Below are 13,182 nucleotides of genomic sequence, written 5' to 3'. Positions count from 1 at the left end.
AACTGGGGGCAGGAGGGGGTTAGTTCGGTCCTTCCAGCCCCTGAAAGTGCTGGTCTGGAGGGGGACAGAGCACCCATGTCTCTAGTCCCTAACCCCGGGCAGGACTGAGCCAGGGCACTTGCTACTGCGGGGCTTAAATAGGCAGTAAGGAGATGGTGCCCTGGACTGCAAGAGGAGCAGGGCGCTGCCTGGCCTCTCACTCCTGCAAGATCCTTTATGAAGTACCCTGCACCACCGAACATGTTGCGTGAAGGGCCAGGCCACAACCCCTCGGCATACTCCATGGTGCAGTTCACCTTCCTGGAGCAGGGTCTACACATGACTGGATCCCGCCCACGTTGTACATATGGCGTGGACATGTGAGCCCCCATCAGCTCTGTTAGTCCCTGGGCTGTTGCCTGGAAATCTGTAATAAAGCAGTAATGAAACCACCCTTTCTGGGACTCTGGAGTCTTTGTGGTCATCTCTTTTGGCTCCTTTGGTACTTTATACCAAGGTGAGGACATACCTATGGAAAGAGGCAGGCAGCACACGTAGACTGATTCCCACTAATGGGCAGCATCTTCCATTTTATTGTGATTTCCAAGGGCAAGACAATAATTTATCACCATGTCAGGGCTACAATATGGCAATCTTACAAGCAGGCATTGATTGACTCATGGCTCTGCCACCCGCACAGGGCCAGCAAAGTGTCTAGGGGCCACAGAGCCACTGAGATACCCATCTGGGGGGACGGTGCAGTGGGCATCTTGCAGTCAATGTGAGAGATGAGCCCACGAAATACAGCCCCGTGCACTCAGCGATTCCCTCAGTACCTGAAAGTGCTTCCAGCAGCCAGACTACAGCCACAGCAGGGCCGGGGGTACTGAATAATACCTGGCAACAGCTCTGGGGGTGACACTGAAAAGGCGGCAGCAGCCACAGCTGCAAAAAATGCAACCACTTGGCAGCAGCAGAGAGGGGCCTGGAGTCACAGGCCATGGCGTTTGCAGCTAAGGCCCATCGCCACCTGGGAAAGTCTGAGCACCCATCTGCTCTGGCGACTGCTCTCTAGCAGTCCCCAGTCCTAGATGCTGCAGAGGGAGGCTTAAACCCCCCACGCTGCATTTTGTTGTTCCACGTGGGCTCCATCTGAACCCCCTTAAAGTCAATGGAAAAGATTCCTGCTGACTTCGGACAGCTTTGGATCGAGCATGACAAATTTCTTCCAGGTCAGAAGTCCAGTTAAAGGAAGTGGACAGAGGAAACACTTACACTGCAGCAGTCAGTGTTACACCAGCAAAGGAAGCAGGTACAGTGCAGGCCCCTAAAGTCTCTGCACAGTTGTGCACAATCCCTTGAAGAGTCGCCCTGAAAGAATCACAGGTAGAACTTTTCCAGTGCAAGTTAAACCAGGTTAGGGCTGGTCTGTCCATGTCTATCCTGGGGTAACCAGCTGCTCCAAACAACCAAGTTTGTTATGTACTCCTCTGCCATCTAGTACCATAATAGACACCACCTGTAGGAGCTATCTTGGAATAGCTGTGCATCTCTCCATTCCTGCTCCCAGAGTTTTATTTTGGTGAGCAAAAGCAATGTCCGGGTCACTAGAGCATACATTTGGCTGCCTGTGCGCTCGACCTATTTGAAGAACTCCAGATCTCTAAGGCTCACTGTGTTGTAGGGCTAGATTGTATCCGCTGTACTTCTCCTCCCCGCCACGATTTCATTAAAAAAGGGAGCCTAGAAGAGCTCAATAAACCCCACCACGGGAAAACAGTGCCCAGGGGGTGGGGAATCTGCAGCCGGCTCAGTGAGGGCTGCTCTGCTCTGGGTCTGGGGAACTGAGCGATGTACTGTGGAACATGGAAAAATGAATCCACCCTTGGTGCAATATCCAAAATCGAGGAAACCAACCTCCCCATGCTCATCTGTTTAAGATTAACGCCGTCTGCTTATCCATCCTCCAAGTGAGTCACACGCCTTTCTCCCACCCCACACTGGCTTAGCCCGGCCCAGCCCAGCCCTCCTCCCCACAGCCCCAGGCCAGCTTCCTGCCTTGCATCCACTTTGCCCTGTGCCCCGGTCTCAGCCCTGGATTGTTCAGTGACCTTCATGGTGTTTCACTGCGTGCTTTGGTTCGGACGTGCCCCTGCAAAACCAAGAGGCTTGTTCATGATGAAATGCTTCAGAGGGAGGAAGCAAGCAGGGATAGGGTGGGGATGGGTTTGGTCTCAGCCCTGACCTTCCAGACTTGAACAGCCCTATTAAATTGATCTCACCATAAGGTTGTCTCACCCGCTTTGGGGCTGTGCCTGCTGTCAAAATCCCAGCCGGCAGGACCTGCTTGCTGCAGCTCGCCTGAGTCTCAGTGGTATTAGCCCCTTCAGTGCTCCCTCATGCAACTCCACTCATGCCAGGGGCTTTGAGTTGGTGTCGCTGGGTTGCCACCAGTGGAAGAAAGCCCAGCTTTGCCGCACAGCTGCTGAAAGGCGATCAGCCCCGGGCTGGAGAACCACGTGACAGCTTGAACACGCGGCTGGGTGTGAGGCTCTTCATGCTGCCTCTTGGTTAATGGAGTGGCATAAGCACTGCCAACCCACCAACCCCACCGACCATCCGGTGCCAGGGTGATCCCCCCCCAGTCAGCTCAGTGCCCCAGCTCCACTGACTGCTCCTGTGCTGTCAGCTTGGTGCGTTAGAGGCTGTTTGTGAGCAGAGCATGAGCTGTGTCTAGGGAGAAGCCTGCCTGGAGAGTCTGAAATGATGGCTACATGTCCACCAGTCTCCTTTCCAGGCCCTTTCCCCCAGCCCCAGTGCTGACTGCTGTGATGTGTACTCCAGCCGTGCTGTAGGAGGGGGCATGCCACCAGGACAGGTGCAACAAGGCCTCAGTCAAGGCAAAGAAAAGGTGTGGTGGGATGGGAACTGGAGGCAGAGCAGGGAGGGACATGACCAAGGTCACCCAGCAGGTCAGTGGAAGAGCTGGGGAGGGTACCTGGGCCACTAGGTAAGGTGAGCAGCCTCCACCCTCGTGGCCAGGTGAGTCAGTGGAGCTGCGGGAGGGGTGGCATGGCCACATGTGTCCAGCACCCTGCTGGAGTCCTTGCTTGGCCTGCGGCTGTTCCCCTGTAACCGCCTCCATACAACAGTCCTTTTGCAGTGCCCATGTTCCCACCACCCCACACCCGAGGGACTGGCTTGGGAAAAATTGGCCTGGTGTCCAGCTCTGTGAGCCACAGGACATCCCAGAATCCATTGCCCACCCTTGCTGCTGGTACGCCTCTCTGCACAGGCCCCCTAGGCACTCTATGACCTGCTGATGCATTATGGGGTAGCCTTCCCCGAATGTGCTGCTACAGCCTGGAAGGTCTAGATGTATGTATTATTCATTATTCAACTATTCATATTATATTGTGCCCAAACTGTAACGTAAGGGCAGAGGCTTAAGTGAGTATAACGAGGCAGGGGGGCATGGGAATGACCTGGGCTGCAGTCTGGCTCCCCCCCCCCCCAGTGGCTGTCTGATCTTTTATTGCTGCTTGGGGCATATTACTTATGCTACCTGTGCCCCTCCACGTATGCAGCAGCAGCTCCCATGATCAGCCTAGGATGTCCCCAGATCCACCCTGGGAGGACTGGCCAAAAGCAGCAGCTATGGTAGGAGCATTGGGGGTGACACAGTATATTAACTTGTATAGAAGCAGGACATTGGCTGCCATGGCTCCCCTGGTTTACCTGGGGCTGGTTCGGGTGTGATGCCTGTGTCACGTCAGGGCTGATGGTAGCTTTACAAAGAGTTTAGGTTATGGATTTGTACAGGCTGGTATGGATAGGGATGATCCTACCTCAGGCAGGGGCTTGGACTAGATGACCACTGCAGGTCTCTTCCAGCCTGACTTCTCTGTGATTTCTATGATTAAGACCTGGTAGGATGGACAGAGCTGATTTGACAGAATAGGGGGATCTGTATCTTCATGAACTTTAACACTGATGTTCAATGTAGCCTCAGGGGGTGATGGAGAGGTGACATCCGTAAAGGGCCACATTCATCTCTGCTGAGAGCTACCCAAATCCACTGACCCCAAGCCAATTCCTCTGCAACCACGCTCCACTGCATCTGGGCAGATGTGGTCCCTTCTCCTTCCACCCTCCCCTATGATTAAATGCTCTTCAGTATCCAAGTATCAAAAACAGGCCAAAGCAGCCCGCAGCTGTACTTGCCCAACTCAGGGCACAACCGAGTATTACAAGCCAACGAGCAAAGCTAAAAGGCAGACTTATCATTGCCACGAACAGCCACTAGGGGGGCCATGGATACATGCTACGCTTGTACATGCCAAAAAAGGAATTGCAAAGATTTTGGGAACTCTTTTTTTCTTTTTTTTTTTAAATAAAACAAACCCAATGCTGGGTTCTAGTTCCTGTGAAATCAATACATTAAAATCCTCTGGGGGGAGGGGGTGGTGGAAATGCCAATAATATCAGGTCCCCCAGGCCTCTTCCAGAACTGGCCAGGTAGCTAATAAAACATTAGAAACTTAGGAAAATCGTATCGTAAAGGACTTGAATAGAACAGAGCAGAAAACGAGAGAGTGGGATCTGAATGGGCAGTTTCCTTCCTGACCTCATTGTTCTCCATCAATAAAACTGAATATTCTCCCATCAGAGTCTTCCTTTTCCTGCCTTCCCGATGCCGTAGTAGACTCCTGAGATCTGAGGAGACCTCTTGCTGCAAGTTTTCATTGGGTCTACAAGTCAATGTTCCTCTCAGGAAAGCTGAGACGAGTTAGTGATGGACTGGCAGGGTCACCAACCAGGCCCACAATACTCCTTGCCCACCTCCCCCATCACCAGGTGCTGAGTACTGAGAGGGATCAGGCATTGACACGGGGAAGAAACAACCAAGGAGTTGTCCCATGGTGTATATGTCACTGTAAAGCGGCAGACAGTTTTCAGGGCAAGCTGGAGCACCTCTGTGAAGCCCGGAGCGGCTTGCAAAACACCCGGCTTCCCAAGCTGGTTTAATGTCTCGCTGAGAACAAAACTCATTGGGCCCACCCTGACCACGATCATCCTCCTGGTTCATGGCAGGGTTCACAACCCCAGCCCCGCATGTGGGTACCGGCCTCCATCATCACAGCCTTATCCAGATCCTCCCTGCACCCCCCTCCCCACAAGGCAGGTCAGTAGGGGATCACCTATTCCACGCAGAGGCATGCTCTGCAAATCCCAGGTGGGAAAACTGAGGCACAAGTGGCCAGAGAGGGAATGGAGGTGATAGCTGCAATTAGAGTTCAGAAGCCCCCGGCTGCCAGCCTTGCACCCAGGAGAATCAGCCCCTGCCCCTTGCTTTTCCTCCCTGTGGCTGGGCATTGCAGGCTCCTGGAAGCCACAATCTCTCGACCTCTGAGTTACCCCCTCTCCTTGGTGCCTAGGACCCATAGGTGATGCACCGGTCGTGCCGCCACTTGGAGCTCATCTTGTCCAGCAGGTACCGGGTGCTCTCGCGAAACTTGCGCTGGGTGAAGTAGAAGAGGATGGGGTCCAGGACACTGTTCATGCTGGCAAAGGGGCGGGTGCACTTGTAGGGGATGGCAAAGGCCTGCAGGACCTCACAGTCCACGCTGGGGGAGGAGCGGACGATCAGGTAGATGGTCTTGGTGAGGTGGAAGGGGAAGAAGCTGATGGCGAAGACGATGACCACGATGATGATCATGCGGATCGCTTTGTCCTTCTTTTGCCGCACGGCCAGCCCGATCATCTCATCCTTCTGGCACAAGATCCGGGTCATGCTGCAGTAGCACACCAGGATGGAGGTGAAGGGCATGAGGAAGCCCATGGCCGTCAGCGCGATGCCGTAAGGGAAGTAGCTGGCCGAGCGGTCAGGCGGGCTCAGGTCGTAGCACACGGTCCGGTTCCTCTGGGTGCCCGTGGAGGCGAAGACGAAGGTGGGCAAGCACAGGGCCACCACAACGAGCCAAACCACACCGCACACCAGCCAGGTGAACTTCTTGCCCCGCTTCTTGTGCCAGGTGGAGAGTGGGTGGCAGATGCCCAGGTAGCGCTGGATGCTGATGCAGGTGAGGAACATGATGCTGCCGTGCAGGTTGGTGTAGAACTGGAAACGCACGAACCTGCAGGTGAAGTCGCCGAAGGGCCAGTAGTCCTTCTGCGTGTAGTTGTAGATGAGGAGGGGCAGCGAGCACACGTACAGCAGGTCGGCCGTGGCCAGGTTCAGCATGTAGATGGTGGTGCGGGTCAGCGCCTTCTGGGACACCCAGATCTGCCCGATGACGACGAGGTTGAGGGGGAGCCCCACCACGAAGACCACCGAATAGACCACGGGCAGCAGGATCTGCTTGAACTCTTCATGGAAGGTGCAGTTGCTCTTCCCCCCCGCAGGCGCAGTGAGGTTGTCCATCCCCGGCGTCAGCCTCAGCAAAGCCTGCAAACAAAACACACGGGCACAGTCAAGGACTAGGGTCCTCCCAGGAGCCGGGTGCTACATTAATGCCCCTGGGAACCACAAACCCCAAACTTAGCCCTGTGGCTGTGAGCACAGCTCCATCTCCCACCCTCAGCTCTGCCCCATGGACCCTCCGTGTGTTTTAGGCCTGGCTTGCAGATTGTCACCCTCACAGCCCCCAGGATAGCCCAGGCTGAGCCTTCACCCCAAGACTCCTGCACTGAGCTCAAAGCTTCTGGTTGATCCAGACGGTTTCATTGTGGACCCCCTGTTACCACGCAGCCTCAGACTGCAAGGGCCAGACCCCCTTCTGCAGCCTCCTTTACGGACCGGTTCCCCAGTCGCCCAGAGCTGCCCCCTCCCCTCACTGTCGTGTAGGAGGGTCACACGAGCACCTAGGACCCCAGGCAAGGGCAAGGCCCCTCTGTGCTTAGTGCTGCACCGATGCATACTGAGTTATCACCTTGAAGAACCTACTTTCGTGAAGCTCAAGGCAGAGCAAGGGAAGGAGAGAGGAAGCATCGTCTCCCCCCGTCTTGCATGTAGGGAGACTGACTCAGAGAGATGCGGTGACTTGCCCCGGTCACAGTGTGTCACACACCAAGCCTGGCCTAGTGCTTTACTCACCAAGCCATTACCCTGCTCCTGCCACTGGGTCAGCTGCAACATTGCTGGTACCAGTCTGCTCCCTTGCAGCCATAGCTGCCCACAACAGCCTCTGCAGCCTGCTTTTTCATCACCCCCTGCAACATCTCTTCCCTTGGCTCTGCCTCTTCATGGCCTCTTTCTCTCCATCATTAGTATTCCAGCCTCTGAGCGTCTTCATTCAAAGGCATAAATCAGTGTGGGTCAAGTAGTGATGCCAGAAATTAGCCTTGTACTCTCCCCAAGTGCCACTCTGATATGTCAGCACCTTGTCTACACTGTGGCTTTGCTGTCCTAGCAGCATGGGACAACCGTATACAACCCTAGTGTAGAACAGGCCTAAAATAGTGTGGATACCACCAAGTACCATGAGAACTATTTTATGCAATGTTTCCCCCAGAGGGACAATGAACCCTGCATAAAGGAAAGAAACAGTCTGAGAAAGTGCAATTTGCACAGGAAGCAATGACCTCAGCTAATGAATACCACAGCAAGCCACAGATGCGTATGTCCCAAACTCCGCAGGGAGGACAGGCTGCATAACGCCCAATGCCCAAAGCAAAGGATGGCAGGTTGCAGAAAGTAACAGGATCCTTGTAGCCAGGCCTCACCCAGCTGCCCCTGAAATCAGCTGGAGGCAGTGGGAGCTAATCCAGCCCTAAATGCAGGGTGGTAGCCATGTGCTCCCCTGAGTGCCATACAGAGTGCCCAAGCACAGGGACGTGCACTAAGGTACTCAGAGACCCACAGGCAGATGGACCAGAGATGGCCCCACATGATGGTTTGAACATGCAAACCTTCCACCAGGACAGGGCTGTGCTGTGCATCAGCTACTCCGCGGTAACTGCCCATGTGCCCGCTTTTACCCAATGGGGAGTGAGAGCTAAACCGTGGTGGCTCAGCCCGCAGTGGAAGAGCGGTAAATTAGTGCAGGTTAGTCTCCTTTTACCTGGGCCATGACCGTGGCCTACCCAGAGCAAAGCCTCACCCTTTTAACCTCATGGCCAGTCACTTGTACGTCCACATCCTGATCTGGATTCCCGATGCAACCAACGTGGCTTACAGGGGTGGGTGAAACGAGCAGGGCATCGGTGGCAACAAAGGGACCCCGGTGGTGGAGGGGAAGTGGGGACAGGATGCAGCACATATCACTGCAAAGCCCCTTTGTTTCTGGTTCCTGCTGCCCATGGAGGTTAGGGTGCACCAGGCCGGGCTGCTGCTCATCCCCTGCACCGAACAACGAGCTGGGGCAAGGCAGACGCCCCCTGGGTCCCTTCTGTGTGGGAAAGAGCATCAGTGGAGCAACACACGGGAGATGTGCCAGCTGCCCTACGTCAGCTCCGCCCCAGCAGGGACGACATTGAGTTGGGGCCAGGCCACAAACCAGGCACCCCCATGATGAGAGGAGAGGCTTGGCTAGTGGACAGGACTGACGTCGAGGGGACAGCGCTCGGCGGAGCCAGTCTCTGCTGCAGGCACCAGTGTCCTGAGGGAACTCAGCACCTCCGTGGCCTGGGAGGGCACCCGTGCCATAGTGCAAGACTATAGGGTCCCCGTGAGACCCCGAGAGGTCCCGGGTGGCCTTGGGAGCCAGGCTAGAGAGATGTGGTCACAAAAGACAGAGGTGAGCATGACCCAGATGCTGAAATGTGAGCCTGCTTTGCTGGGAGAGTTAGTTTCTGAACAAAAAGCAACCCAAGATAGAGGGTTTGGCAACTAAGCTGAAAGAAACCACCACCAAGGCCACAGGAAGCAGCAGGAGCTAGTGGGTAAAGATGATATTCTTGGCATCGGGAGACTTGAGAGCTGGTCTCAGCTCTGCTGCTGACCTGCTACGTGGCCTGAGCCAAGTCCCTTCGCCTCTCGTGGGGCAGTTTTAAGCAAGTGACCTACCTGGAGTGGTTAGGCTCTATCCCAGCACGTGATGGTATCAGAAAGAAAGAAATTAAAGGAAGAACATAAGCAGGAAATAGAGCCTATTTTGCATTGCACAAGCTCCTATTGTTCCCCAAACTCTTAGATCGGGGAATGAGTGGGTTGTTGAGAGGGCGAATGCTCAAGAGAGGTGTTTCCACAACTCGAATGTAGGTTTTTTCAGCAGACAGCACACACTCTTACGCTAAGACATGCACCAGTTACCTTGCTAGCAGGCCTTGCTCCCTGTCCCGTTGATCAATCAGTTCAGAGTCTCGCTGGGACATTCGGGAGCAAAGTCCAACAAGACTTTCTTCCCAAACCCTTTTGTTTCATTATTTTTACCAGTACTTTTACTCCTATGACTGGCTACTTACAGGATACTTAAATTATTGATTTCTTACTATTGGGCATTGCCCTAAAACCTTATATGCATAGACACACCCACACCTGCATGCCTGTCTTATCTCACATCCTCTCTCTCTGCGGGATGTGTCCCATTGACAGTGGCTTTGGCAAAATTTATAAGCCCTTGCCTAGCTCTAACCAGACAGTGACCCTCTCACCCACTCAGCTGCGATGCAGCAAGTCACAAGTGATATTGTTTCTTCTGTGAATGTTAGGAAATTTTGTGAAAGTGAGTTTCTATTAACTTTGTGAAACCTCAGGTGGGTTTCGTTTATTTGTTGTTTTTCTTAATGTGTTTGATAGTGTCAGTTTTTCTAATAAAACACCTCCCAGGACTGGACACTGCCAGCTTTATGGTTACACCGACATCCTAGCTCATCTCAAGGAAAACTAAGCTTCGGGTTCAGAAAACTGTCATCGGGTCATGTATCGCCTATGCCAGTCAACCCTGGCTTCTCTCACAAAGCCCCGTGATGTTGCTAGATCATTCTGAAAAGGAAGATTTTACCGAAAATCTTTGGTGTACTTCACAACATGGTCCCATAACACAGGAATGGTGCATAACAACCAATACTAAGCAATATGGATTATACAGCGGCCCAGCCCCGACAGAAAATCAGAGCACGATGACTACGGCGGCTGAGCCATACCGAAGGGATGGAAGCAATCTGGACACCTTGGGGTGCTGGAGGGGAGAAGGCTGCCTGGATGAGCAAGGCTCATTACATGTCTTTGAGTGGTTTTGTGTTTGCACGCAATGAATCCGTGGATGCTTTAATGTACGGCAAGCCAAACTAAACTACGCCATAAAGACTTAAAAAAAAATCCAGAAAACCCACTTGCGCAAACAGTCACGGCACTGCAGAGCAAGAAAGAGAAAAAATGTGGTGTGTACAAAAAATGAGGCCTGGCATCAGCTTAATTAAAGAGCCCGATGCTCTTGGTTGAGGAGCTGCAGGTGACAGCCCTGCTCTTGCGGCACCACGGAGATTTCTACCACCCAGCTTACACTGCTCTACGCATGTACAGATTTGGTTTCAGACCACGCAACAAAACTCTCCCTGGGACCTACAGGCCATCGCAGAGGCCCCGCTCCTGCGCCAGAGGCCAGAAGCACCCCTCCAAGAAAGCCATGGAGCAGCGAGCCCAGAGAGGAGCACTTGGTTCCTCTTCCACGAAACGCTTCGCGGTGCACGCCGGTTCCTGCCTAGGGAGACGTCCGACGGGAGAGACAGGCACGCAGCGAGAGAGGTGAGGCACATCACTGAGGGCATGGCTGGCAGGCACTCGGACGCTGCAGGCATACTCAGCGTGGCATCTGCGAGGGTCAGACAGACACTTCTGCAAAGCAAGGAAGCCCGTCAAGGACTTCTGACCCGACACAGAGCCTTGCCTTCCTCTGCTCTGCCTGGTCCAGCAGTTCGGCTTAATCCACCAGGCTGTGGGCTGAGCAGGAGAAGATCCTGGGGGTCTCCTTCCCAATCTACTGCCAAGAGCCACCTCTCTTCTGCCACCTCTTTTACCTGCTTAGACTGCCAGGGCTTCCTATCACCTGCTCCTCTGTGTACGTCCAACACCGGGCACAAAGGGGCCTGATCCTGGCCAAGCCTCTGGGCGCAACTATCATACGAATAATGCTGTTTTCAGGAATGAAGCATCAGCTTTGTTTCCAGGTGCTCATAGGAGAGATTTGTTTGCCCAGCAACGGTACGACCCTGCCCCTCTCTGATGATAAACCTCGCCTGGTGGGAAGATTTCAAGACCCCACATTGCTGCGGAGGAGAGCAGTCCCTCTTTGAGCGGTCCCTTACCATCCTGTCTGCTGAGATGCAGGACCCTCACGGAGCAAAAGGAGCAATGTCTTCAAAGCTGTCCCACCACTGTGTCTCGACATACATGGATGCGATCTGGGCTCCCAGCTGCTCTGCCCACGTTAACCCCAAGTGGCAAGTCTGCGAAAGCGACAGCGTCGCAGAAGCTGCAGTGCAGTCACATGCAGCCACCTCTTGGGTGGAACAAGACAGCCATATAACACTAAGCAACACATAACAGTGTAGGACCAAAAAAAATCAATCCCTGGAGATAATGCAGTGGACCAGAGCCCCGGTCTGGGAGTCCGATGTTCTGGATCCTCTGCCTCTGATTTACTCTGTGATCTTAGGCAAGTCATTTTTAACCTCTCTGTGCCTCAGTTTCCCTGCTGACAAACCTGGATATTGATATTTCCCTCTACTCTGCCACACCTTTGGAATCCATAAATGACACTTCCAGAAGCTCCCAAGTGACTTAGTAATTTGAATCCCACCACGCACCTCTCTGCATTAGGTATGAGCAGGGGGGTGCTGGCAGACTGATATTCAGTGAGAATAAGGCTTCTAAGTCATTCAGACACTGAGATCATTATCTGGTATCAGCCACATCACCACCCCTCTGACAGCGCAGAAGCAGACAGCACACGCAGAGCCAAGAGACACAGGTCTTACCAGCCTATTGCAAAAATCACCCATGGGTTTGTTCCAAGGGCTGCCCCCCACCCGTCATCCTCAGGCTGGTGATGCCAGTCCCTGCTCTCTGCCACGCTGCTAGTCACACAAGCAGGGACACGCTTGGGCAGCGCCGAATCGCAGCACCGGCTGTCACTTGGCTCCTGAAAACACGCCTGCTTCCTCTGCATTTCCAGCATGACACTACCCCTGATGGGGCAATGCTTTCCCTTTGCATTCAGGCTGTGCTGCAAAATGGAGCAGGACAGGGAAACAGAAAGCGCTCGGCCATGCCTGGCAGCGTCAGCACTTCCTGAGCACTTGAATGGTTTCATCATCCTGAGAAACATGAGATTTGGGTTTCCCCTTCTCAGAGCTGAGCCTGGAACCGCATGCCTCACCCGGGCCAGTTATGTAGGGGAGGTGGGGGCACGCTTTCATAAATGGGCTCCGATTTTGAGTGCCCAATGGGAGATGCCCAGCGCCTCATTCTCAAACCTGCCAAGGCTCCAATGAAAGTCAATTAGCAGCTGCAGGGCTTAAAATAAATAAATAAATAAATAAATAAATAAAATCAGGCCCTAAATGTCCACACTTGGGCAAACAAAATTAGCGGTCCTTTTGGAGTATACAGCTCTTTGTTGCTTGGGCCCATGGGGGCAGCAGTAGAGTATAGGGGGGTGCTCTTCTGCAGTAGGGGTGTGCTGGTCATGTCAGTGACCAGGATCGGGGCCCTAATGGGCCCTTGAGGAGTGGATGGAAGAAGACAGCCAGCGGTTGGCATACAGCCAGGACTTTCTGCAATACCAGCCATCACCTATCCTGGAGTGCCGCTGAGCGGAGAGAAATGCTAACTACCACACAGGGCTATCAGTGCATGATACCTATATGACTACCTCTGCCCCAGGCTCTGTTTATACTGGTTTCCATGTCATCTAGATCACTGGCCCAGGTCCCTGGTGTCCATGCCTTTCCAAGCATTCACTCTGTGAGACTGACTGCACTGACACAGTTGCTTAAGTGGCACCCTGCAAACCTCACAAAGACCTTGTAGGATTACGTCCTCACAGTGTTTTGAACACAGACGCACATGCACACACATCCTATCCAGCAGCCAAAAGCTACCAAGTCAGTTTGGAGTAACAAGCTGACGCATGACTGATGGGGGAAAAAAAAGCACCATTTAAGCAGGGAAGCCTGTTTCATAGTTTCCAGGGTCGGAAGGGACCTGAGCAGATCATCTAGTCCAACCCCCTGCCATGGCAGGAAAGAGTACTGGGGTCA

General features: G+C 53.6%; 1 protein-coding gene across 2 annotated transcripts in view; it reads right to left on the bottom strand.

Annotated features, from left to right (window-relative positions):
• Positions 1-3,751: 3,751 nt before the first annotated feature.
• Positions 3,752-13,182, bottom strand: part of P2RY6 (pyrimidinergic receptor P2Y6) — a 16,067-nt gene continuing 6,636 nt past the window's right edge. Inside the window, exons 1-2 of one of the 2 annotated variants that reach the window (XM_019530525.1) lie at positions 11,899-12,439; positions 3,752-6,427 (exon numbers count right to left, since the gene is read on the bottom strand). In XM_019530525.1, the coding sequence (XP_019386070.1) occupies positions 5,414-6,427; positions 11,899-11,922 (1,038 nt within the window). In that variant the 5' untranslated portion in view covers positions 11,923-12,439 and the 3' untranslated portion in view covers positions 3,752-5,413. Of the gene's footprint in view, positions 6,428-11,898; positions 12,440-13,182 lie in introns of those variants that run through there. The other variant, XM_019530526.1, reaches the window with a different exon arrangement.

The sequence above is a fragment of the Crocodylus porosus genome, unplaced genomic scaffold (genome assembly GCF_001723895.1).
Source record: "Crocodylus porosus isolate Cpor-Errol unplaced genomic scaffold, CroPor_comp1, whole genome shotgun sequence".
Taxonomy (NCBI): Eukaryota; Metazoa; Chordata; order Crocodylia; family Crocodylidae; genus Crocodylus; species Crocodylus porosus.
This window is presented reverse-complemented; position numbering and strand designations above follow the sequence as displayed.